This window comes from Oryza glaberrima, chromosome 7, assembly GCF_000147395.1.
Source record: "Oryza glaberrima chromosome 7, OglaRS2, whole genome shotgun sequence".
Lineage (NCBI taxonomy): Eukaryota > Viridiplantae > Streptophyta > Magnoliopsida > Poales > Poaceae > Oryza > Oryza glaberrima.
This window is the reverse complement of record NC_068332.1, coordinates 16771381-16798258: the sequence shown is the minus strand read 5'-3', so window position 1 is coordinate 16798258 and position 26878 is coordinate 16771381. Positions and strand designations below refer to the sequence as shown.

At 43.8% G+C, this 26878-nt stretch overlaps 2 protein-coding genes and 1 pseudogene across 2 annotated transcripts; 1 reads left to right on the top strand and 2 right to left on the bottom strand.

Annotated features, from left to right (window-relative positions):
* The first annotated feature begins 11685 nt into the window (after nt 1-11685).
* LOC127780244 (bisdemethoxycurcumin synthase-like) lies at nt 11686-15650 on the top strand. Its single transcript, XM_052307171.1, has 3 exons — nt 11686-11899; nt 14650-15026; nt 15081-15650. The coding sequence occupies exons 1-3, from the start codon at nt 11686-11688 to the stop codon at nt 15648-15650; spliced, it is 1161 nt and encodes a 386-aa protein (XP_052163131.1).
* A 2747-nt stretch (nt 15651-18397) lies between these two features.
* On the bottom strand, nt 18398-18516 carry LOC127780967 (U2 spliceosomal RNA; annotated as a pseudogene).
* Nucleotides 18517-24217: 5701 nt separating this feature from the next.
* On the bottom strand, nt 24218-26822 carry LOC127778674 (GTPase activating protein 1-like). The gene is made up of 3 exons (XM_052305296.1): nt 26600-26822; nt 25036-25131; nt 24218-24812 (listed from the first exon to the last, which is right to left on the bottom strand). Exons 1-3 carry the CDS (start codon nt 26738-26740, stop codon nt 24525-24527), a joined length of 525 nt encoding a protein of 174 aa, XP_052161256.1. The 5' UTR covers nt 26741-26822; the 3' UTR covers nt 24218-24524.
* Between the last annotated feature and the right edge of the window lie 56 nt (nt 26823-26878).

Genomic DNA, 26878 nt, shown 5'->3' with positions numbered 1-26878 from the left:
GCTGAGATGGCCGAGTTGTGCTGAGATGGCACGGTGTTTGTATTTTACTCATTACTACAGTGACAGGTGCAAAGCAACCTGTGGAATGGAGTGTGGTGTGAGCCTTACTCGGAAACTAAAACTTGACACTCTAGAGGTTTGCAACTAAATTATTTAAAAACCTTGGGTTTTCCAAATGAAACTGTTCCACTCCTTGTTTTAACCTTGCATGTCATATTTTTCCCTGACTTGCTGAGTACACTGAGTACTTGCCCTTGTTGATATTTATATTTATAGAGTTAGAAGAAGGATACCTCGACCCTTCTGCCGAGGCCTACTTTCAGGAGCAGGCCGAGTACGATTTCTCATGGTTTCAAGCCTAGTTCCCAAACATAGCTTTTGGATTTATGGTTGTCATCTTGCTTTTATGCTTTCGCCCACGTGTACCTTATCTTTCTAGTGTTTCTACCCGTCTAGGGTTTGTCCATGACGGTAGTAGTTTGAGACCTCCACCAATGTTGTAATAAAACTTTGTTATTTCTGGATTCCACTATTATTCTGTGAGTACCAGCTTGTGTATACTGGGACTGGTACTGTAATCACAGGTAATGTTGTGACCCCTAGCCTATGCCGGTTTATATTCTTGACTGGCATAGTTTGGGGCGCCACACCCCGTTAGGATTTAGTGCCTATTGGTAAGTATTTGTGTTTTATTTATGTTTGTATCTGCATATTAATTTTTCATTTTGCATATCTTGACTTGGTTCCTGCATAGAGATTTAATATACATAAAATGATCTAAAAATTGACTTTTTTTTAATATGTCACCGGGGGGTGAAATGCCCACCTGAATATATATATATATATATATATATATATATATATATATATATATATATATACATATGTATATATATATACATATGTATATATATATACATATATATATATATATATATATATATAGACATATATATATATATATATATATATATTACGTCAAACAGACTTACACAGGGCAAAGCAATAACTGCGCAAGGGCAGACGCCCTGGAGGATAACAGAGTGAATACACGGGGAAATACAAGGAAAGAGAAACACACAGGGCAACAGAACCACCCTAAACACACATTGATGTTTTCCATCAACAAGATCACACAGCCAAACACCCAAACCTAATGCTAGCTCCCTAGCTTGACACCATCTACTCCACAAGCAACCTAGAAACACTAAGAGTTGAGAAATACCGGGAGGCATTCTACCACGCACACCGGCTCGGCTTTTGGAGATCAAAGGTTGTGGTTGTCGAAGACCACCCGCGTAAGCCATCAAGAGTCAGATTTCATCGTATTGCAGATTTAGATCAATGACCACCAACGTCCTTCGGGAGAAGGAAACCCCAAAGGAGGGAGAGCCATTGAAGGTTGCGGAAAAGGCCGCCCACATCAAATAATCTTCAATCCAGCATCATCAAGTTGCTAGCCAATTTAACGCCCACCAACGTCTCCCGGGGGAAGGAAGCCCCAAAAGAGGGCGAGACACTGAACGTATGCTGTCAAGGACAACCAAGTAAAGGAGATGAAGACTAGACATGGAGCCAGACAAAAGAGATGTGGTGAAAGGTAGCAATCTTATTAGTGGAGGGGAACATCAACGACAATGGTGGAGTCAAAAATCGCCAAGGAAGCCCGGGAAACAAACCAACTTGTAGACCCAAACTATCAATCACACGAGCATGCCAGAGAGAGTAGATTGAAGAAAGAGGGCCAAGGAACTGCATACTCATGATATATGGTGGATGAAGGGAAGGTTATTTAGGCCGGACAAGGAACAACGACCGAAATTAACACCAACCATGAGATGAACAGGGAGAGACACAGGGGAACAAAGGAGGGGATGAGGCAAACCGAAGCTGGAGTAGGCAAATGGAGGAGAAGAACAGGAGGAGATGAACGCCGGAGTAGGCAAAGTGTCGAGGAGTGATACTGGCGGATCGGATGTGTAGAGTATTGGGGTACGTTGGAACAAGGATCTACATAGTACGACATCGAGCAGATAAAAGACAAGGATTATACTGGTTTAGGCCCCTTATCAGGTAATAGCCCTAGTCCAGTTTATATCAGATTGATGATGATGAGAACAGATTACAAAGAGAGTAGTCGAAATAGATGTTACCGATGAGATCGTAATCGAAGGATTCGACGAGATCTCCCGGCGACTTGGCTCCGTGTACTCCGGCTTCGTGAAATTTGGTGGATGTGTTCGCTCTAGAATTGGATACCCTGAACCCCTTTTATACCGTGGATCATCTTGCCCCCCAAGAAAGGTTTGAGGATACCGGCCTGGTACGGTATAGCAGAAACTCTATCTTTTCCGAGTAGGACTTTGGAAATCACCTGACTCGAAAACATATTTTCTATAATTTGTAACAGTTTCCATGCGACATTTACAGGAACAATCCGTATATGCGAAGGTATACCTTATTGGTATATTCCATAAGTAGTAGAATATGAGGTATGCCTTATCTGTAACCTTGACACAAAGGTAGGAGAAGAGTAAGAGGAGACGCATGTCGGAGGACAAATAGGGAGACATCAACGGATTTCCAAATGTGCAGCCTTCAACAAAGGAAGGACATCGAGAACGACATCGCCGTCACACACCAAGGAAATCCAGAGAGGGTTTTCACCCCAAGACGAAGTGGTGCAGGGATAAGCCACGCACACCACCCCGTATCCAGCAGAGCCGACAAAGAAGCAGCGGATCTGGGCGCCGCCAGCCTGTCATGCCCTGAAGTTCCCCTCCTTGCTTTAAAATTCATAAAATAAATCGTCCGAATAAATGATTTAATTTAACCTAGAGATGAATCCCTAATTAATAAATGCAAATAATAATCGGAATCGGCATGTGGAATTTTTCTTGGATTCTACATGTCAAAATATGCTAACAGGATTTTTAGTGGAATTTTTAGAGCCCAAGAAATAATTTTCACCAATTAAAAATGAGCACGTGCAATATTTAATCCCAGGAAAATCCCTTTTCCTTTCTTCTTTTTATTTTCCCTCTTTTTCCTTTGTTGGGCCATCAGCCCATTCTTCCCGCGCCGGCCTTCCCTCGGCTGGGCCGGCCCAAGCTGGCTCCTCCCTTCCCCCTCCGGGTCACCTACAGGTGGGGCCCACCTATCGGCCCCTTCTTCCACCTCCCGCCGCCGCTCCCCAAGCCGGTGGCAACCACCACCGAAGCCGCCCGCGCCGCCGCTTCCTCCGCTCCACCTCATGCCCCCACTCCGCCTGTGTCCCGCGCCCACGTCGCCCGCCCATTTCCCCACTCCTCCCGCTTGCGCGCGCACCCCGCAACGGCGGGATTCAAATTCGAATCCCCCTCTCTCTCCCCCACCTGCCCACGTCGTCGGCGAGAAATCCGACCGCCCCCAGCCACGTCCGCCTCCCCTCTCCGCCTATAAAACTCTCCCCGTGTCCCCCTCTCTCGCTTTTCGCTCTCGCTGCTCTCTCTCGTGCCCTCAATCACGCCCGCGCCCGCGCCGCTCGCCGCTAGCGCCGCCGCCGCCGCCGATCCCCGGCCGCGTGCCGCCGCCACTACAGCCGCCGCCATGCCACGCAATCGCCGCTGCTAGCTACGTCGGCGCCACCCGTACCTCGTCCGCCGCACGGTTGCCACCGCTCGCCATCGGACCCCCTTCTTCCTCGCGCGCCGGTGAGCACTCCCATTTTCCCCGCCTTCGGCCGGCATTGCCGCTCGCCGTGGACCTCCTCTCTCCCTCTAAATCCTCCCATTTGCTCCCCTAGGTCACTCCGGATATCATCCACCCGCTCGTCTCGCCGTCCGCCGCTTGCCGCCATCATCCACCGTCGCCTCTTCCCGCGCCGGTCAACCCCATGGTGAGAACTCCCTCTCCTCTCTCTTTCTCCCCTCCCTTCCTCTATCTCTGCCACGCCGCCCGCCGCTTTTGCCGTGCCGACGCGCCTCGGTGCCGCCGCCGCTCGCCATGACCGGCCAGCCGGCTTGAAGCCGAGCCAAGCCAGCCCGCCTTCCTCCTCCCCTTTTAGCCACCGCCTGGTGGGGCCCACCCGCCAGGCCACCACCTCCTCCTCCTCTTGTGCCGCTGACCCGTGGGTCCCGCTTGCCGGCGCCGTCCCCTCCTTGATGACGTCAGCCCTGGGGATTTATTGCGCAATAAACAAATAAGGACATTTCTTTATTAGTAAAAACACAGATAATCTTCCAAAAATCATAACTAATTCATCCGAGTTCTGATTAAGTCCATTCAAGTCTCAGTAAATACATAAAAATGTATAGAATCCAATAAAAATGGTTTTGTTTCCTGTTTCAGTAGACTTATAGCATGTTTTTCTTGTGTGCTTTGTTTGTCGTGTAGATTTCGGCCGTTTTGTCGATCCGCGGTTTCCCGAAGACGTTGCTGTGGTCTCATCAGTGCGCTAGCAACGCAAGTCATGCATTACAATTGATCATATTGTACCCAATTTACAAATGTCCCGCATTTTTATTAAATGTTGCATTGTTCTACAATATCATGTGGAATGGGTCCTACTACTCAGCCATAGATTGTTTACCTTATGCCATTGATAACTTGGGTTTTAAAATGACTAGATGTTGGTTAAGGAAATGCTTAGCCATGCTTAGTTCAACTAGTACTCAAAGGGGAATCACATTAATGCATAGACTTTGATTATTGGCATAGCTTTGGATTTAGTTAATTAAAATACACTATATGGTGGGCTGTGGGTGCATGGTTTTGCTAGTCGTGCCCATGGCGATTAAGGACCGGTTCGCGGGATGCCCTGGAAGAACTTATCGTACTTACCATAAGCCAACGTGGGCAACAGCTGGGCTTGTAGTGTAGCTTTCCTCTAGCCGACGTACCCAGGCAAGGGTGGGCGTGATGGAGTTGGGTCGGCCGGGGTGTCCAGTTGATCGGCTGCCGGATTCACCGTGGCACGAGAGGGGACTGCCCGCTGCCTTGCGAGGAGTGAGGGTGAAACCTGAGGTGTGGTACGATTGGTTAGAGGGGGTTATGCGAAGGGTCCTGTCACGTCCTCTTTCCGGTATGTCGTGGTGGCATGTCGGCGCACGGAAACGTGTCGTAGGGCTGTGTCTTGTGGGTACAGTTGTACACCTCTGATCAGAGTAAAACTATTCGAATAGCCGTGCTCGCGGTTATGGGCGGTCGACCAGATTCACCATGATTAGTCTCACCCCTAGTTAGCTTTTGAACTGGTGTAGTTCAGGTGGTTGGTTAGGCCTGTTGCAACGTGGTGTAGCGTTGGACAGTGATTGGTTTATATTGATTAATTACTACAACAGTTTTTACTGCTTTCAACTACTGCTTTTAAATACTAGCTTTATGCAAAAGAACCTTTAGCCTCCCTTGGATATATCCTGCATCATACCTTCTCTTCCGGTATGACTTGCTGAGTATAGTGGGTAGTAGTCAGTCTTGCTCTCTTTTCCCCCATACCAGAGTTGAAGTTCTTCTCAGTTGGAGCTGTCTCGTTGAGGTTGGTTTCATCGCTGCCGTCAAGGATTGCCTGTGGAGTGGAGTCGCCCCGCTGCAGAAGTCAAGCTTTCAAGTCTACCACGTTTTACTTTTTCCGCTGCATTTGTAATCTTTTATATTTTTGTAAGACGTGGATCTGTATGTCAACAATTGTCGTTTGTGTACCCTGGCTGGTCCTGGACAGGGGTTTAATACACATTCAGCTTAGAAATTCTGGTTCGTGAATTTCTGGGCGTGACACAGCCCTGCGGCATGGCCAGTGCCGACCAAAGGTACGGTGGCAGAAGTCGAGGCAAACACCACCGCTGCAGCTCTCCTTCTGTCATGCCCTGCCGCTTGCGCTCCGCATCGCCGCTCACCGCCGCACACGCGCTGCCCCGCGCCGCCTAGACTCGCTGTCGTTGCCCGCCGCCGCCCCGCTGCAGTGCACTACGCCGCTGCCCGTCGCGTCTCGCAGCCAAATCTGGCCGTGGGAGCATGAGATCCGGCCTCAGCAAAGCCGGAGCCACTGCCTTCCGTCGGCGAGTGCCCCGCGGCGACCGGCTCGTCGCGCCTGACCCCGCCTTCCTCGCGTCAAAGGCGGTGCGCGCGGCGCCACGTTTTGGCCCCGTCGCCGCCATCCCGGCACCCCACAGAGTTGTCCGGCGGCGGCAAGGCAGAGAGAGGATGGAGTGTGGGCGGCGGCGGCGGCTAGGGTTTGCCCCTGAGCCGCCCGCGCGAGGGGCGACGCGAGGGATAGTTGCCCTTGTGTGCGCTTGTGTTTTTGAGTTGCCAAATTGACTAAATTTTTAGCTGTGACATTGGTCCATTTATATTTCTAGAGCTATCTTAAAGGTACAAACCAAAATTGTGAAATAGGGTCCATGCATAAACGATCTATATATCCTAAACATTCCGATCATATCCTAAATGCTATCTAGGATGTTTGTATAACGCATCGCTGGGTCCGTCAACAAATTTCTGAACTGTAAACTTCAGTGAACAAAACTTCCGATCATGCAGCCTCATCAATATATCTAACGTGGCTGACACGTACGCCATAACTAATGGGCTCACACGTCAACCACCCATATGAGAAGGCGGTATGTCATCCTGTCCACTCGGATTGTCCCATTCCAACCTCGAGGGCAGATTGGGAGGATATAGCTAGCTTGACTCACAACAAAAATCATTTCTAGGTTTAAATATGGATATGTATATTTAAATGTAGAAGTGAGTTTTTTTTGAACGGAGGAAGTGCTACCCTGCAACAAGCAGTCCATTTTGTGATCGCCGTGGCTTTGTGAACCTGTGGTAGTGTGGCGGCAGGCATGAGTCTGTAGCTTGTGTAACAACCTTGAGACTGCGACGGAGGCTGTTGGGTTTCGTTGAATCGGCGGGGAAGCACGACTAATATGGTGGTGAAATTATAGGTGTATAATTCTATCCATTAAACTTAAATTCGATGTATACGAATATTACGCACATGTAGGTGAATTTTTAATAAGATTTTAGTGAGATTAAAGAATTGTGGTGTTGTATGTGTATTGGTACGTGCGCGTGTGTCTCTGGTATGTAATAAATTAAAATAAAAAAACATAATGACTTTATGCATCAGTGGGTGACCGCCCTACGTGCGAGGCCACGACGTCACTCGTTCGTACCTCATGAGGCAGCACTGGTGACACTAACGGTAGTTTGTTTTTTTTTCCCTAGTTTTTTTTTTTAGAACTGTTCTTTCTCTAGGTTATCACTGCCACTTGCCTAAACTGGTAGCGAAGCCATTTTATTATCTACTGGTGATATAGACCTTTTTGTTTTTAAAAATAAGGTCCATAAACATGAATGAAAGAAATTATTTTAAATATATTACTTTTATGTTTGATGATGTTGATTTTTGGACATGTGTGATAATGGCTTTGTGCATCCTTGGACGACCGGTCCGTGTGCGAGGCCACGACATCTCTTCGTGCTATACGGCAGACGCGGTGACAGTAACGGTTTTGTTTTTACCTAGTATCTTATTATCACTGCCAAATGCATAAACAGGTAACAAAGCCATTTTATTATTTACTGGACCTATTTCTTCTTTAAAATGGAGCCATAAACGTGAATTAAAGAAACCATTTTATTTTTTTTAATTTTTGATGACGTTATCTTCTATACGTAAGTTTGACTATTCATCTTACTACACAAAATATATAATTATCATTTATTTTGTTGTGGTTTATTTTTTTATTACTAGTACAGAAAATCCTATAGGTGCCAGTTGAAAAACCCACATATATAGGTACCGGTTTCCCAACCGACATCCCCAAAGCGGCACCAATGAGGAGAAATGATTGGTGCCAGTGTCTAGGAACTGGCACCTATAAGGTCCAACAAATCAAAAAAATATCCCGCTCGATGTATCGGTTCGATTTTATCCCACAGTATCTCATCAAAGAACAATTCATCGATATCTTCATTCATCAACATCCCATCCAACAAGAACAAACAACCATACTCCGAGATCGAGATTGAAAGATACCCAAGAACATCAATGAACAAAATTAAGCACATGAGAATTTCAAGCACACGAGACTCCGGATCTGGAAGACTTGGAAAGCTCTGAGGCCATCGGGAGGGAGGGAGGGAGGGCACCACCGGCAGCGACAATGTGTGGGGAGGCCGCTAGCCGCCCCGCTGCACGCCGCCATGGGGAGGCCGCCAGCCGCTCGCCACGCGCCACCTTGGAGGGGTCTACCGGCCACCCGCACCCCCACGTGCCGCCATGGGAAGGCGGCATTAACCCTGCCGCCGCCGGCGTCTGCCGCGACCGGCTGATAGCCCAGACGCCGACTCCCCTCCCCCTCCCCGTTGCTACCCACCGCGAGTAGTCGCTCGCCAAGATACCGACCCCGCCACCTCCGCCGTCCACCACGACCGGCCACTCGCCCTGGCTAGATGCAGAAGGAGAATGGGGGAAAAGAGAAGGAGAGAGAGGGACGGGTGAGTGAGGGGGCCGGGCGAGTGGATAAGGACGCATTTATCCATCCACTCATGCGACTTTATCCACTTGATCGGTCGCGCCCCCGGTTTTCTCTCTCGATCAACTCGGCTCGTTTGATAGGTGCTGATTTTCTTAAAAAACCTGCATCTATAATATATTATATGTGTCAGTTTTTATTTAACCGGCAGCTATAATATATTAAAGGTGTCGATTTTTTTAAAACCGACAACTATAGTATAATATAGGTGTCGGTTTTTCTGTTGAACCGACACCTATAATTACTTAAAGGTTCCCCCTTTTTTGTATTTTCAGCCTGTGGAGGTGGGGAAAACACCTATAATTACCAATGAACTAGAAAAAAATGCCCGTGCGTTGCAACGGGTGAGGTCTATTTCAATCTTATTATTGTTATATGGTTTAGTTAAGATGAAATTCACTGTGGGAGTTTGCTTGGATATACTGTATATATTTTTAGAAAATCATGAGCTGCAGTTAGGAATTTGATCGTCTCAAGTTAGCACGCGAGTTTTTTTTAAACATATTTCTTATATGATTCCTTCTGTATTAAAAAGCCGACTCAAATACGGATTTGTATTTCTAAAAGCAAACGAACTTAAAAACCAACTCATACACGGATGACGTACCAAAATACCGGCAAAAACATCTTCAATTTTTAGTAGTGCATATTTACACATAATTTTATAAAATCACCAAATATATGTCAAAAAGTTAACGAAATAAATAAAAACAGTGGGAGTGTACTTTATTCATTGGTTGGCTGGTGTAATTTTTGTTACTCGAACCATTTGTATTGTACAAGTACTCCCTCTATCCCATAATATAAGAGATTTTGTCTTTTTACTTGTACTGTTTGACCATTCGTCTTATTTAAAAAAATTTAAAATTATTATTTATTTTATTTGTGACTTATTTTATTATCCAAAATATTTTAAGTACAACTTTTCGTTTTTTATATTTACACAAATTTTTTGAATAGAACGAGTGGTCAAACAATACAAGCTTAGTAAAATGCCCGTACCGTTGTATAAATGCCCGTACGTTACAACGGGGCGTCTCATATGAAAATTGGAATAAAAAATGAAGCGTGGTCTGGCATAATTAAGTGTCCCATGTTATGTTGTGTCGCATGGTACGTTTGTTTCAGTTGGCAGGTTTGAACTAATTAATTAAACTGCATAAAATAAACAAGGCATTTGATTAGACTGAGCAATTTCATAAGTGAAACTGATTTGTATGAATTATCAATCAAGAAACTATTGCCTTCAAGATCTAATTTTGACCATTAATTAATTTATGCTCCCTCCATTTTAGGTTATAAGAAAGTCAAACTATTTTAAGTTTGACTAAGTTTATAAACAAATATAGTAATATTTATAATATTAAATTAGTTTCATCAAATCAATAATGGAATATATTTTCATAACAAATTTGTATTGGGTTGAAAATGTTACTACTTTTTTTACAAATTTAGTCAAATTTAAAGCATTTTGATTTTGATCAAAGTCAAAACATCTTACAACCTAAAACGGAGAGAGTACCATGGTACATATACATATGTAAAACCAAAACACAGTGAAATCCAGTAAAATTATAATCATCTCCCGTGCATACATGCTCCTGATGACCGACGTGGTCAACGCGGTGATCTAACGCCCAGCGCCTCCAACACGAATTGCTCGTACACGAGAGCAAATAGTTAGAACACTTCTTAAACAGCTATAGCCGGAGATTTAAAATCTTGCTTAATTTACCTGCCTGTCCTCGTTCCCATCTTCAGGGTCTATCGCTAGGTTCCTCGCTCGCCCGATGCCTCCTGCGGTTTAGCCATGGCCTTGCTCAACGTTGGACAACTGTTATAAAACCGGCCCGATATTTATCTCGGAAACTGAACATGGAAGAAACATCATAAAAGATTCAAACATGAAGACGACACCGAGATACGATATTTGATAATAGAGTTCAGCCGATGTCTACATCTCCCGGGTACCGATTACAGGCGCTCCTCCCCGATCCAGCATATTACAGTGTATCCGGATATCCACGACCCTCCACCGGCTAGGCCGCCGACCTATCGTACCCACACCTATGCTACTGTCGTCTTTCGGTTACAACTGGTGTGCCCCTCTATTTAAGAGAAAGGCTAGGATAGAGTCTGACTCTTACTCTAGTCCTAACACCTATTACAACTCCAAGTTCTAAACTGTAACAGATTATATACACATATTCAACACAAACTCTAACAACAGCAATAAGAGGAACACAACGGGATAGGGCGTCGTTGGGGGTGAGCATCAATTTAATTTGCGTTGGCGGCGAGCTTGTCAAGAGGAAGGTGGAGGAGAATGCGGTGGGGGAAGACGATGTTGGGGAGCGACATCGGGATATGGCGACGTTGGGGGACAACATCGGTGGCAGTGGTGGCAGAAGTCGAGAGAGGCGGCGAACCCGGCAGATAAGGAATGCGGAGATGCGTAGAGCCGAGTGCTGCACTTGGAGCCGGGGCCATCTAGCGTTTACGTCCTAGCGCTGCGCTTGGAGCCAAGCCGACAGAGCATTCTGTCGGATCATTGCGTTGTCCACGCGTTGGCCACCAGGAGTGGGTTTGCACCTGGTTACTACCTTTTTTTTTTCCCCTGCGGTTTCTCTGCTTCATCTTGGAGACGGCGGGTGAAACGGAATTAATACAAAATCGCACTTGGATTCAGACGACGACATACCAAAATTTTAATTAAAAACATCTCCAATTTTTATAATAGTAGAGATAGAAAAGAGATATGAAAGCATTGGCAACTTGCATTAATTTCACTTTCTTTTTGAAATCACCGAGTGTCGTATATACTACTTTTGGTCCTTGCAAAGATCGATAAGATGGTCGTAAAAGGAGGTAGTATTTGAATCACTTCCCTTCAAAACTCGCGGTTTATGGTGGTTAATCAAAGCGATTGCGTACGTACGACCAACGTACTCGACCAATTTAGTCGTGCCTAAGCTCCACCAATCACCAGAGATCTCCACGGTATAAAATTAATATTGAGATGGCACCGTACAATATAAATAGAGCCTAGTTTCAGCTTTGCCCAAATCGTGAAATCAAGTAGCTCTCCCCGATCGATTGAGTACTGCACAATACTCGACCTAAGCTAAGCTAGCTAGCTCGCTTGCATTGCCAGGCGATACTCATGGCACCTGCTCATCATCAGGCAGCGGCGGCCACCACCGTCACCACCCAAGATATCCGGCGAGCACAGCGCGCCGATGGCCCGGCCACCGTGCTCGCCATCGCCACGGCTAACCCGGAGACTCGCAGATCGCAGGATGAATATGCCGACTTCTACTTCCGCGTCACCAAGAGCGAGCATCTCCCTCAGCTCAAGGAGAAGCTCGAGAGGATCTGTAAGCACGCATGCACATCGACCGTATACGTTAATTTGTTCCTGCCGTTTCCAACCATTTTTTCGCCCATCTTATTATTTGAAACGTAACAACACTATAAAAAAAAAGATTTTTGTGGACCTCGGCATTCTTCTGCAAGCGGACCAAATGTAAAAAGAACGTAGGCCATCTCAGGGCCACAGACCGTCTAGCTGTGAAAGCCTAATTCTACAGGCTATTACTTAAGAAAACCATAAAAAAAAGTTCTATTAATATTTTCACTGGCGATTTTCCTAAGGTACCACCTATAAATTCTTTCAAAAAAAAAGGTATGACCTATAAAAATAGAATGATTTATAGGTGATTATTTTAAGAAAATAAGGTATGTAAAAATCAATTTATTTGGACGGTTACCACCCATAAAAATAGGAGCGAACCTATTTCAAGAGAAAATACTACCTTTGTTCTAGAATATTAAAAGTTTTAAGGTTGAACACGGTCATTAAGAAAGTGGATAGAATTTAATGGAGGGAGGTTGTTATTGGTTGAGAAGTGGAGGTAGGTGAAAAAATTAAATGGTGGAAAGTTGTGATTGGTTCGAAAGAGAATGTTGGTGAAGAAGTTGTTATATTTGGGACAGATTCTGAAGGGTAGAAGTTGTTATATTTCTAGACGGATGGTGTATCTTTTTTACATGAAGTCAGATGATGAAAAATTTTATATGAAATTATAGCTCTCGATGAAACTTTACAGTTGAAAGTTTTTTTTATTTGCGATCATTGAGGGGCCAAAATATGTGTTAAAGCTCTTAAATCTATTTTTTAAAATGTTTTCTTATTTTTTTAAACAACCTTAGATGTAGACAAGTTCTATATTAACACTGTAGAGCTCTACGCAATGTACAACTTTATACTAGAAAGGTTTGATATTTAGATCATTTTGGTGTCTTAAAAAGTATAGTCATTACAAGCTCTTGTATCTATTTTGGGATTCTTTACAAAGTTCAAACTTTGAAAATTTCTTGCAAATTCGCAAGCCCCATCAAGGTAAAATATTCATATATGTGTGTGTGTGAGAGAGAGAGATCATTGTAGTATTTCCTTTAATATGACATAATTAGAATTTTCTTAGAATATTTCTTATATATAGTGATTCACTAATATCAGGTTGTATAACATATCGAATCATAGTCTACGTAAGTAAATAATCATATTGAAAGAAATATTTTAAGAAGATGGGCCTTGCCATATTAAATAAAATATTGTAAGTCTCATATAAAACTTTGATTCACCTTAATTAAAGCTAAAATTAATTCTCTATAATTTTTTAAATTTAGTAATTAACAAAGAATAAAGAAAAAGTTTTTGCAGGACAAAATCTTAAAGAACCACCAATAAAATGATTTTTATAGGTGTACTTTTTAAAGAGTCATAGGCAGTTCTCACAAAAAAAAAATTCCTATAAATATCAACTATTGCAGACGGTTTCTTATAAAATTAGACCTTAAATATGGGACTATCAATGGAATATGAAAAAAAAATCATAATACTTTTTATATGAAGTCGGATGATGACAAACTTTACGGATATTGTAGCTCTCAGTGAGATCTATAACTTGTAGTGGAACCTGTTTTCATTTGAGATTGTTTATTAAGGGTCCAAATATTCATTTGAAAGAAAAAAAAATGACATTTTGAGTTTTTCAAATAAACTCAGATAGAGAGATATGCTCTATATCAAAGTTGTATAGCTTATCACGATCTACATGTTTAATTTAGTTGATGAGTTCTCCAATTGATGTCATTTAATTAATGTATAAAATGTGTTAAAAGTTTTAGAGCGGTACAGAGTTAAAGAATAGCATCCAACCCATAGTCAACCCATTATAGTGTATATCTTAGGGGCAAGATTGTTGTATCTGCACAAGAAAATGCCATTATTAACAGATTCCTTTGCTAACTTCTGGAGCAAGTCCTCAATTAATACACAACAATGTTTTTTTGGTATCAATAATTGTGGGGAATCTAAAAATTGTGACAGACCCTCGAAGAATTCTATGGCAATTCATACTCTCTGATCTTCCTTTGATGACATGAATAGATATTTCTATGATAGACTTGATCTAGTAGGTGAGGACAGTGATAAGAGTGGTTATCTTGCCATTTTATAACTGGCGCAACTATAATTTAATCAATTAAAATGATTTAGAAAATTATATTCCCATAGATCATAAATATTTGATATTTAGGATATAATTCGATCAAATCGTTGAAACTTAGCCCATAAAATTCTAGTATATTATAATAAGGTGATAAAATTTAATACCTTTATTTTTAAAATATATGGTGCTCTTAACTTTTGGATATGTCATTTGATCATTTGTATTATTTATAAACTATGTAAATATTATTTATTTTAATTCTATTTGTTTCATCATAAAATGTTTTTTAACCATGACTTATCTTTTTACGTATTTGTAGTATTTCTTTAAAAAAAAGATGAAGAATCAAATACCTGTGTTCGAAAGTCAATAATATCATACAAGAGTACTTAAAATCAGAGAGAGTAATAAGCTCAAGGTATTATAATTGTATTTTTCAAGAAATATCAATGTGTGTGCATGACTATGTATTTTATAATGGTATTGAGATATTATTGATGGCTAAAAGTTTCAATTGAATTTATAAACGTTAAATATTTATGATTTGAGCCAGTGTTGGAGGAATTTGCGTGCTTATATTATATAATTAATATGGTTGATATATGTTACAGGTAAGAAATCCGGCATCGAAAATCGGTACACGTACGTGAACGACGAGGTCATGAAGGCCCATCCAGAGTTCTCCGATCGCAAGCTTCCATCGCTCGATGCGAGGGTAGAGATCGCTTCCAACGCCGTGCCGGAGCTCGCCGCGGCCGCCGCGTCGATGGCCATCGCAGAATGGGGGCGCCCGGCCACCGACATCACCCACCTCATTTTCAGCACATACTCTGACTTGAAGGCCCCGAGCAGCGACCGCCGGCTGGCGTCGCTCCTCGGGCTCCGCCATACCGTCTGCCGCACCATCCTTAGCCTCCACGGCTGCTACGGCGGCTGCAGGGCACTCCAGCTCGCCAAGGAACTCGCCGAGAACAACCGCGGTGCGCGCGTACTCGTCGCCTGCTCCGAGATCAGCCTCATCGCGTTCTACGGCCCGGAGGAGGGCTGCACAGACACAGACACCTTGGTTGCCCATGCGCTGTTCGGCGACGGCTCGGGCGCCGTCATCGTCGGCGCCGACCCGGTCGACGCCGTGGAGCGCCCGCTGTTCGAGATGGCATTCGCGTCGCAGACCACCGTCCCGGACAGCGAGGGCGCCATCACAGTCCAGCACAAGAAGGGCGGTATGGAGTACCACATCGCCAGAGGCTTGCCGGAGATGCTCGCCGGCAACATCAAGCGGTGCCTGGCCGACGCGTTCGGCGCCATCGGCGTCGCCGCCAGGTGGAAGGACCTCTTCTGGGCCGTCCACCCTGGCGGCCGCAGGATCCTGGACCTCATCGAGGAGGCGCTCGGGCTGGACAACGGCGCCATGGCGGCGAGCCGGCAGGTGCTGCGCGAGTACGGCAACATGAGCGGCAGCACGGTGATCTTCGTGCTCAACGAGCTGCGCCGCCGGTTCGCCGCCGACGGCGCCGAGGGCGCCGACTGGGGCGCGTTGATGGCGTTCGGGCCGGGGATCACCGCCGAGACGATCTTGCTCCGCGTCGCAAGTGGCCTCAAGGGAAATTAATTAATAGTAATAATTACCTGCTTGCTTAATTATACTGCACTGCGTTCCATTGGAAGGTAAGTAATAAAGAGTGTTGAGTCCTATATATGATTGCCTTTGTATTAGGTCATGGACACATTTAGGGCATCAAGTTTAAGGGGATTAGCAACTACTAAAAGGAGGTTTTCGAACTTATTCTAGTGTTTTGAATGGGACCATGGCCCTAAAAAGTTTGGTTTGTGTACTCTAGTATTTTTTTTTAAAGTATGGTCATGTCATTTATATCTTAATTAGGATATTGTAATCTCAAAAAATAAATAAAGATCTTTGTGTGCAGTTACACCATGTCTTTCAATGAGATTTCACGTTTCATAATTGAATTTAAAATAAAAGGCACAAATGCTTTTCTGAATTGAATTTGAAATAAAAGGCACAAACGTGGTAGTTGGTAAATGAAATGCTTCTGATAATCAGATAAAAATTATGTTCAATTACAATTGGTACTTTGCTAACTCAAATCAATTGTGAACAAGGTAAGGGCTCCTTTAAAAAACAGAGGAATATGAAAAACATAGAATTTTTATAAAAATAGTGTAAAATAGGGGATTACAAAAACTTGAATTTGATTAATTTTGCAAAAGTTTGGAGCTTACTAAGTTTTCTCCAAAATCTACATGCAATAAGCCATTTCATAGGAATTGTAAAGTTTCAATACTTTGCATCAAAGGGTCCAATAGAAAAATTTTCTATATACGATTTGAATCCTATGAATTTCTTTCATAAATCCTTTAAATCAAATGAGCCTAATATTTTGTTTTAGTTTTGGTTGGGGTGCGCCAAGCTCATGCTATAGTGCAACACTTGAGCAACACATGAGGGTTCCAATGTCAAGCCACTATAATGAACCCTCCCACATCTCTACTACTTAAAAAATAAGAGGTGCTTCCATCGTACGTCAAAAAAACCAGACGAAAAAAACCAAATCTGTCCGATAAAAAAACCGGGTGGAAAAAAGGAAAAAAACCAAACATGTCCGATCAAAAAAGGCGAAAAAAGAAAAACCGGGCGAAAAAACCAAATCTATCCGATCCAGAAAAAACCAGGTGAAAAAAAGAAAAAAAACAAACCTGTCCGATTGGCGAAAAAAGGGGGAAAAATCGGATCTATAAAAACGAATCTAACTCTTCGACGTTGTAAAAAGAAGAACGAAAAAAATAAAAGAAGAATCTGTCCGATTCTCTATCCCTTCTCTATCTCTAAATGGAAAAAAATCCAACTCTAGATCCGATTTCCCCTTAAAAACGCACCTCTCCAGATCCCAGGCACCACTCCGCTCGGTTTTAATCTATATCATGATATCCCATACATCTTGGTGAAAAAATTGATGTGCCGGATTGGAGATTTGTTTGCAAAAAGGGAACCTATATGTCGAGAGCATTCTATTTTTATATGATTTTAATTTTTGGTATGTACTTTTGCATTTGAGTCCCTGTAATTTTTATATTTACATTTAAGTCCCTATAATCTTGCAATAAGGTATTTGAGGTTGTTTTTGTTAAAAAGAATAATAAAAGGGAGATAACAAAGGCAGAAAGGTGCACAAAAAGAAAAAGAAAATAAAGGAAAAAAGAAAAACAACAACGACAACAAAAGTCTGTTTCCCTAAGTGGCCAAAAAAACCATAGATCCGAACGAAAAAAAATCCTATTCCTATAAAAGGCAAAAAAAAAAGTGGTGAAAAAAATGCTAGATCCAATTCCTTTAAAAACGGAAAAAAAAATGTCTGATTCCTATAAAGGCGAAAAAAATCTGAAAAAAACATATAAAAAAGTTGATCCGATTCCCTAAGAAAGTGGCAAAAAAAAGGTTCGTAAAAAATAAAAAGCTGGTTGTATGAATTAAAAAATGCACACGAGAAAAAAATAGAATGGGTGAAACAAAGTCTGATTTCTAATCAGTATATATCTCTTCTCTATCTCTAATCTAATCTAACTATTTAAAAAGAAAAAATGCATGAGAAAATAAAACGGTTCAAAAAAACGCGTGAGAAAAAAGTCAGAAAAAAGCACAAAAAAAACCACTCTAAAAAGGTTTTCCATCTTCCATAAAAAATAAAAAAATGTGCGAGAAAAGTTATTTCCATCGTTGGTAAATTTTTTTTTAAAAAAAACATGCGAGGAAAAAACTACCATAAAAACGCGCCATTTCTAAAAAATGGTTTGAGAAAACCTCACAAGAAAAAAAAAGACACCGTCTGTTAAAAAATAAATCGCTCTGAAAAAACTATGAGAAAAAACGCTAAATTGATGGACGCTTGAGTTGGATAGAGTCCATCAATTTTTTGCCATCTACTACATGGCTTTTATTTCGTCGTATATTCTCCTGTATTGGAAAAAAGAAAAAAAACATTCGAAAATACAAGCAAAAAAATGCGCGAGAAAATAATTGTTAGAAAAATAGGCAAAAAAACACGAGAAAAAAAAAGCAAAAAAGGGGGAGAAAAATATAGTTTTCGTCGTCAATAAAAAAAAAGCAAAAAAAAACATGCTAAGAAAAAATATTAGAAAGAAATGTGCCATTTCTAAAAAATGGTTTGAGAAAAATCGCGAACACCGTTTATAAAAGAAACAAGCCGCTCATTAAAATATAAACATTGTCATTGACAACATTATGCATGAAAAATATATATTATCATTAGAATTTTTTCACCTGTTACAACGCACGGTCATTTTTTCTAGTAATGAAAATAAATTTAATATCATCGTCATTTTTGCTAGTAATGAAAATAAATTTAATATCATCGTAGGCTCATGACCCACGTATCAGATAATAAAATAATAAGAACCGATATTATACTTCATCTTAGCCAAAAGGCCGAGAAAGGTATGAGTTGTAAATGGGTATCAGATGTATTGATAGCATCTGTCGCTTACTGCTCAGAACCAGCGATGTGGTACTAAATTCAAATTCAGATTAGGAATAAGTTCAGTTTAGATCCCTCTATTTGTCGCACAGTCTGATTTTCGTCCCTGAACCGCAAAACCGGGTACGACACATCCCCCAACTTACGAAAACCGGGCAAACGAGGTCCCTCGACGGTTTTGATAGCAGTTTTAGCTGACGTGGCGCCTACGTGGCTAATTTGACTCGGTCTTCATCTGACGTGGCACTAACGTGGCGCTTATGTGGCAATTTGATCGGAAAAAAATAATAAAACCAGTGGGACCCACATGTCAGTTTCACACACAAATAGAGGAAAAAATGACGGGACCCACGTGGGCCCCACATGTCATCCTCACTTCTCCCTCTTCTCTCTCTCCGCCCGATGGAACAGGGCGAGCGGCAGCGGCAGAAGCGGGCGACAGGCGGGGCGGAGCGGCTGGCCAGCGGAGCGGGGCGGGGCAGCGGCCGATGGCGGGCTAGGTCAGGTCCTCCTCCTCGTGTTTGCGGCTAGCTCGCTGGATCTTCATGACTTCGTCCGGTGCATCACGCCACTTGCAGGCGGTGGCGCCGCCTCGTCACCAGCAACGCGGTGTACATCTGCCGGTCCATGCCGCCCTCCAGCCGCCTCATCCGCGACCTCATCGTCGGCTTCTTCCACCAGACCCACGAGGACGACTCGTCTTCCTCGGTCGCGCCGCCTCAGTTCGTCCCGTTGCCCTCGGCCTCCTCCAGGTTCGGCGGCGGCGAGCTTGACAGGGTGTTTGACAACCCCGGCCTCTTCGAGAACTCCTGCCTCGTCGCATCACGGATAGGCCGCCTCATCGTCGAGCTCCGCCGTCCTTAAGTGACAGGTTTCCCTAAGTGATCGACGAACAAGCTGTGGAAACACACGCGAACACGAGGAAACACGCTTAGTTTTGTGGTGCGATGAAGCTGCACCTTTTCTGGTTTTCTTTCTCCCTTTCATTATGCAGGTGAGCGCATTGGATGCGTTCCTACGTCGTGGTACAATCGCGTCCATCCCCACGATCCTAACAACGTGCTCACACCCCCGATCGCCAACGGCATGACTACCACTACATGCATGGCATCCACAGATTGGAAGCTCATGCACAATGCAATAACGGAATTGAAACCGATAGCTAACAGTTAGTAGCTACGTGCATGCAAGATTTAAGTAACATTAAGCTCGTCGTGTGCAACCCCATGACTGGTGACATGTCCATCCTCCTCCCCGTCCTCTCCGGGAAGGACAGGCCCGGGCTCTACGCATGCGCGCTGCTCACCGCCGACGATCTCCAGGACTCCGCCGATCTGCTCTCACCGGGTCCCGCCGCCTTCCGCCTGTTGGTCCTCTACAAGCGCCGTAGCTTCACGGTGTGCCGGTCCTACTCGTCGGACACCAAGGCCTGGAGCACCGAGTGCAAGCTATCCGGCGGGACGGACCTCGCTGCGGGGGCGGGGCTAGCCACCGCCGCCGCCGGCAATCCGAAGGACGATGGGGGAGATGGAGGCCGCCATCGCCGCCCTCCCCGTGAAGAAGGAGGCGCTGCGGGAGAATGGCTGGCGCGCCACGACCTGACCTAGCCCGCCGTCGGCCACTGCCCCGCCCCGCCCGTCGCCCGCCCTGCTCCATCGGCCAGAGAGAGAGAAGGGATAGAGAGAAGAGGGGAGAGAGAGGATAGAAAGAGGAGTGAGGATGACATATGGGGCCTACGTGGGTCCCACCATTTTTCCTCTATTTGTGTGAAACTGACATGTGGGTCCCACTGGTTTTATTATTTTTCAGATCAAATTGCCACGTAAGCGCCACGTCAGTGCCACGTCAGATGAAGACCGAGTCGAATTAGCCACGTAGTCGCCACGTCAGCCAAAACCACTATCAAAACCATCGAGGGACCTCGTTTGCCCGGTTTTCGTAAGTTGGGGATGGGTCGTACCCGGTTTTACGGTACAGGGATGATTATCAGACTGTTAACAAATAGAGGGACCTAAAGCGAACTTATTCCTTTAGATTATCATCGCACCCTGTTCGATTTCATGGGCCTTTGGGAGGTGGGCCTACCCGTCCTTGCAAACATAGCCCATGATCACGTCTAGCCCATATAGTTGGCCCATTATCATTTGTAGTCCATGAAATTTGAAGTAGCCTATCTTTATGCTGGTTAAGTTGTTTTTGTGTAGTGCTTAAAAAAAAGTTGTTTTCTTGGTGTGTCTAGTTATTTGGGTGTAAAATTTTTGAAGTATACAGATATATATCTAAAGTATTAAATATAGACTAATAACAAAATAAATTGCATATTCCACCAGTAAACTGCGAGACGAATTTATTAAGCCTAATTAATCCGTCATTAACAAATGTTTACTGTAGCATCACATTATCAAATCATGGCGTAATTATGCTCAAAAGATTCGTCTCGCAATTTACATGCAAACGGTGCAATTGTTTTTTTCTATATATTTAATGTCCCATGCATGTATCCGGACATTTGATATGATGTTTTTGGCTAATTTTTTTTTTCTAAACAAGGCCATCTGCGTAACAAATCTTTGGGGGAAATGATAAAAAAAAAAATCTCGCGAAAAGCTAGTTGACGCGTATGCGCCCGCAGGTGCACGCTACGTGGTGGCCCACCAAGCCCATTTGACCACGCGTGCCCATCATCTCACGTGCGAAGATTTGCCTCTGTTCGCGGGCATCTGCAGCACCATCAATCATTCATGGACACGACAGCTAACAGCCAAGTCTATAAATGATTCACTTTGTACCACAACCAAACGATGTTTAGGAAGTTTTTTTTTAATCCTACTCTCTGTTGGAAATTTGGTCATAATTCGATATATTTTAATTTAAAATATTAAGACAATAAGCATGATATTTACAATATAAGTAGATCTAGTGACAGTGCTAGATATATACAACTTAAGCATGCTTAATATAAAATAAGCATCAACATTTACATAGTAACGCAATGCTGCCATTGCAAAGAGTATTAACAAAGAAACATCTAATAGAATCGAGAGAATGAAAGTATACCCCGAGAACGTCCCACCGCTGGATTTTGAGGCAGTATTGCCTCCGTTGATGTCGTTCATCGTCTTGTCTCCAATCTTCGTCGACATCTTGGTGAAGGCGCCGATGCAGCAGCAGTAGCCGCGAAGAACAAGAGCAGTCGTGCTTGAAGCACTACCCAAAAACTTGATCGCCCGCCTACCCGTGCATGTTCTCAAGCGGACGGAGTTCCGGAGGCACCTGCTCGTCCCGTACACCTGTGCGCGCAGGTGAACAGAACCGAGGAAGGATTCTGCAGCGCAGGAACAGTGGAGAAAGAACTCGAAGTGCAAGAGACGTCGGGAAGAAGAACTTCTTCATGTCCTTCTGGTCGTTGCGGAGTATATATATATATGCAAGCACGAGAGTAACGTTCGGAGTCATCAACCGCGGTGTTTAATTTAGTAAATGATGCTCTCGTTAATACGGAATCAATTCACGGCGTTTAATTCCATAACCGATGGAATCAATTCATGGAGTTTAATTCCGTAACCGATGCGTTCATTAATACAAAATCAATTCTCCGTGTTTGTTGCCGTCCGTTACAAAACGAGTGAGCGCAGCAGTAGCAGCTGCTTGCCTCGCCTCGCCCCGCTCCGCCTGGCTGTCCACACACCATCTCAACCGGTCAACAGAGACTCACCACTAGCTCCGTATTTAAGTTGAGACCTCTTCACCCGATTTCCAAGGTAGTATTATTACCCATAACACTTAATGTGGGCCAACGGAATTTATTAGGATTTAATTGGGCCTAGCCCATTAATCTAACACTCTCTGTATCCCCAGTGGCGTAGCCAGGGATTTTTCCTCGGGTAGTCCTAGTTCACACGTTCATGTCACGTGCTAAAATTTTTTGTACCATAAAGCCAATATACAAATACAAATTTAGTGAAAATGTGATAGAAATTTAGTGAAAATATATATATTCTTTGTACCAATGAAGCCATTCGAAGAACAAGAAGAGGCTGCAATCTTCATAGCTTCATGTTTCCGAAATAACGACTCGATATTTCCACTCCTCTTCATGTTTTACCAATCCTACAAACAATAGCATGCATTCACTAATCAGTAACAATTTATAAATTGCACACTCAGTTATACGTAGGCTCACTAATCTCTAATCACAATTCACAAATCGATTCACCTGGGCTGAAGGGTGGACCGCCCGCGCCGGATCGGTGGAGACGTGGAGCAGGAGAGCTGTGAGCAGGAGGAGAAGGCGAGCGGCCGGCGGCCGGCGGCCCGTGGCTAGAGTCCGGCGAGGCGGCCCCCGTCTTGGCGCGGCACCGGTGTGGACGACGGACGCAGGAGTGCAGGACCCGGCACAGCGTGGCTACAGGGCGGACGACGGCATGGCCCGGCCCCGCGGACGGCGGGGACGCCGGAGAGGGGATGGCGCGGACTCGCGGTGCCGACGCGGACGGAGGAGAGGGGATGGCGCTGCGCCGGTGCGGATGGCGGGGAATGGACGACGCGGAGGAGGGGAGGGGACGGTGCGGCGCCGACGTGGACAGCAAGGACGGCGTGGATGGTGGTGGCGGCGTCGGGCGAACTGGCGGACTGAAGGACTGAAGGAGTTGATGGATTGGAGTCCCTCCAAGGCTCCAACCCAAGTTGTTTCCGGGCTATTTGGGGCAACTAACATATTTGGGCCTAAATTTTTTGGGGGGTGAGGGGTCTCTGGGCCAGACTTTAGGTAGCCCCGAGCCCACTGGGACAACCCCTTAGCTACGCCCCTGTGTATCCCAACCAACGATAGCATATACCGATGGTTATTAGAATCTCTGTACGCTCAGTTTTTTTAAAAAAAGTAATTATTCCATAGAAAATTAAAACTTTGAACTTACAATTTCAAAAAACCATCCAAGTTTTAAAAACTTTCAACTCAATATTTACATACTTTCCACTTAAATTAAAACTTTCAACTCGAAAGTTAAAACTTCACTCAAATTTTACAAATTTTCAACTTGAAATTTGGACTTTTAAGTCAAATTTTGAAAACTTTCAACTCAAACTTTGGAAAATTTAAATTCATAGTTTAAACTTTTAAGTCAAATTTTTAAAACTTCAACTTTTCAAATTTCAACTCAAATTTGGAAATCTTTCAACTCAAGATTTGAAACTTTCAAGTTAAAATTTGGAAACTTTCAACTCAAGATTTATTCATGTTTTGAATTTTGAGTTGGAATTTTTAATATTTGAGTTTTGAGTTTTGAATTTGAGTTCAAATTTCGAGTCGAATGTTTTCAATAAAATGTTTTAAAATTTTGAGCTGAAAAATTTAAATTGGTAAATACATTAAAAAGAAAAAACAAGTGTTGAAGATTAAAAAAAATTGAAAAAACATGAAAAAAAAGAAAACACGTGTGTAGGGAGAGGGGGGGGTGCCCAAATTGGGAAAAAAATTACGAAAAAAGGGAAAGAAACCCGTGCGGGGGAGGAGGGGGAGCCAAATCTATGGTCCTTTTGGTTGACCAATTTCTGATCTGCAAACTTCAGTGGATCATCTGTCCTGCAGCCTCTTCAATCTGGTAGTATACATCGAAAGTATTACTTTTTTTTTAAAGATCATGGAATAAAAAAGTTGGAACACTTCTATTTTTTAGACATTGAAAGCATTACTATTGGAACAAATCGGACAATTCTACAACATAATGAACACCTGAATTCTTAATTTACATCTCGCTCCAGATGACCTCAGCAGGTCGATTCTTATTGTGACACACTGATAGACACAAACACTTGACACTAAGGAGTACAAATATAACCGCAGAAACTACAAACCAACAGCACACATATCGGAGGTACACATTGCAAACAACGTCCACACGCATAGTCTACAATATCACATTCAGAGACCAGCTGCACCTGCAGCTCCATCGACGACCATCGGACACTGCTCAGAGGGTAACACCTGGGACGTGAACCCACTCCAGCTGCAGCACGATCAGGCCACTGTCAACCTTGCTCAGCTTCAGAGTGATGTCTTGAACGACCTTGCCATTTTTCCATGAAACGTGGCTCTCGGCGCCAAGATAGTTCACACCAACTGGGTAGATCGTCTTGATCCTGGCCCCGTCAGAGACATGCTTTAGATCCAGCTTAGCAGCATCGTAGATGTCAGTCACGTTGAACTCAGCTACGCCCATGCTGTCATCTGCTGTGAATTTATCCTCATCGAAAACTTCCTGCATGTTTTTAGCAGTTCAGAAATCAAAACCGGAATAGGTACTCAACTTATATTGGCATGAATCGTCCATGGAACTATGATGGAGAGTTGGAGACAGTCATTCACCAATTCTTATTGTAAAAGAAAATTATTTATCAGGCAGTATCAAACTGATCTAGATATTTATATATTTATTTGTTTGTATGAATATTGGAAAGATCAGTCTGAAGTAGCATACTTACAAGTTTTACCGGCTTGGTAGGATTTGTGACTGCGAGCTGCAGTACTTCATTCCAGACAGGATTGGAATTCTTCTTCTGGACACTGGTCTTCACTTTCTATACCATCAGTAAAAAGAACACTTGAGTAATAAAAAAATATGGTAAGATTGGGAGTAACATATAAAAAATTGATGAGCATCCGCAGAATATAACATGTATGCCTCTGCAAAAGCTATAGTTTACATAATCAACAATGCAAGACACTAAACTGAAAAATCCGCCATCATACTTAACATTATCATGATATCACAGTCAGTGGTGGAGCCAGGATAAAGTTATAGCGGGGGCTAAACCAAAATGACCAATAGCAACTAAGAGAGATTTAGGGGTTGGGTTAGGATTTTTTTGGCCTTCTTAGCCTTATGGGCCTTCTAACAACTTCAAACAAAGTCTATATTAGCCCCTCATTTATAAATATATGGATTAGAATTTTAGAGGGTATTATGGGGGGCTCTAATGGTATTTTAGGGGGTAGGGGGGGTCTAAAGACCCCCCCCCCCCCCCCCCCACGCTGTCTCCGCCCCTGATCACAGTGTTCATTAAGTGGACAAATATGATATAAAAATTGTAGCATTAGAAAAAACCACACGAGGGAATTTAATAGAACATGACATCTTCTTGGTGACATTTCAATGCATTGTAGTCTGCAATGAGTAGGTAACCATACAGTGCAGCAACGGCGGACCAAATGCTTATCAAATGACATCACATGAAGAGACCCTTCAACAAACTGAGAAGTGTGATCGTCCATCATTTACACTATAAACTTTGTTAAGAAAAACTGACACCAAAAACTGAAAATACTACCAAGTAAAGTCACGTTGGATAAGCTTCATCACTTGATGAGCCACCAACAGCAAGACCATTTTACAAAGGGAATGTGCCATTTTGAGCATCGATTCAGCATACGTGTGATGCATCATGAAAGACTAATCACAGTACAGAGTTAGAGTGATGTTCTGCGAAGCTGTATATCCCTTAGCTGACAAGATTTGTCATTACAGGGCTTGTTACTCTGCTCTTCAGTTCAAAATTCGTCAAAGCATAACTACCCCTTCGTTAACAAAATTTGTTCTGATTAACCAGTTTTGCAGGTCCATGACCAGCTGACCAAACTGGGACTGAAGGCCAACTCAAACCGACTAAAATTCAGAATTTTTAAGTTTTTTAACCAACGCATTATAATCAGCAATGCGAATTTAAGCGTCCTGTTTAGCTCAACTGGCAGTCAGTCACCCTATCAAATCGAAAGGCCAAAAAAAAAATCCCTGGAAAGTCGCGAACATGTCGCCATCTTATCAAACACCTTGTGAGCACACAAACACAGCGACAGATTCGCATCCCGGTCCCGGACAAAGCGGACGCCACCATTTCTTGGCTTCACCTACGGACACCGCGGCAGATCGATCGAAGACCCCCCTCCCGAACCCCGGATCCCCAAAATGCGGAGCTCAGTCACGAAGGATCCCCAAACGCAAGAAAGGAAGAAATCAAGGGAACACGGGTATATATGGCGGTGGCGGACCTGTGGGCCGTAGGAGAGGACGGCGTAGGGGTCGCTGGTGTGGGTGAGCGGGTCGGCGATGATGAGGTTGGAGCCCCGCACCACGCGGACGTTGAGCTTCCCGATCACCTCCTCCTTGTGCGCCGCCGCCGCCGCCGCCATGTCGAAGCCGCGTTTCGAGAGGGGAGGGGAGGAGTAGTACTGTAGTAGTAGGTGTCGCTGGTGAATGCGGCCAACGGGGTAGGCGGCCTGCACCGTTATATAGAGGCCACGGCCTGCACTGCAGAGTAGGTGGCTCCC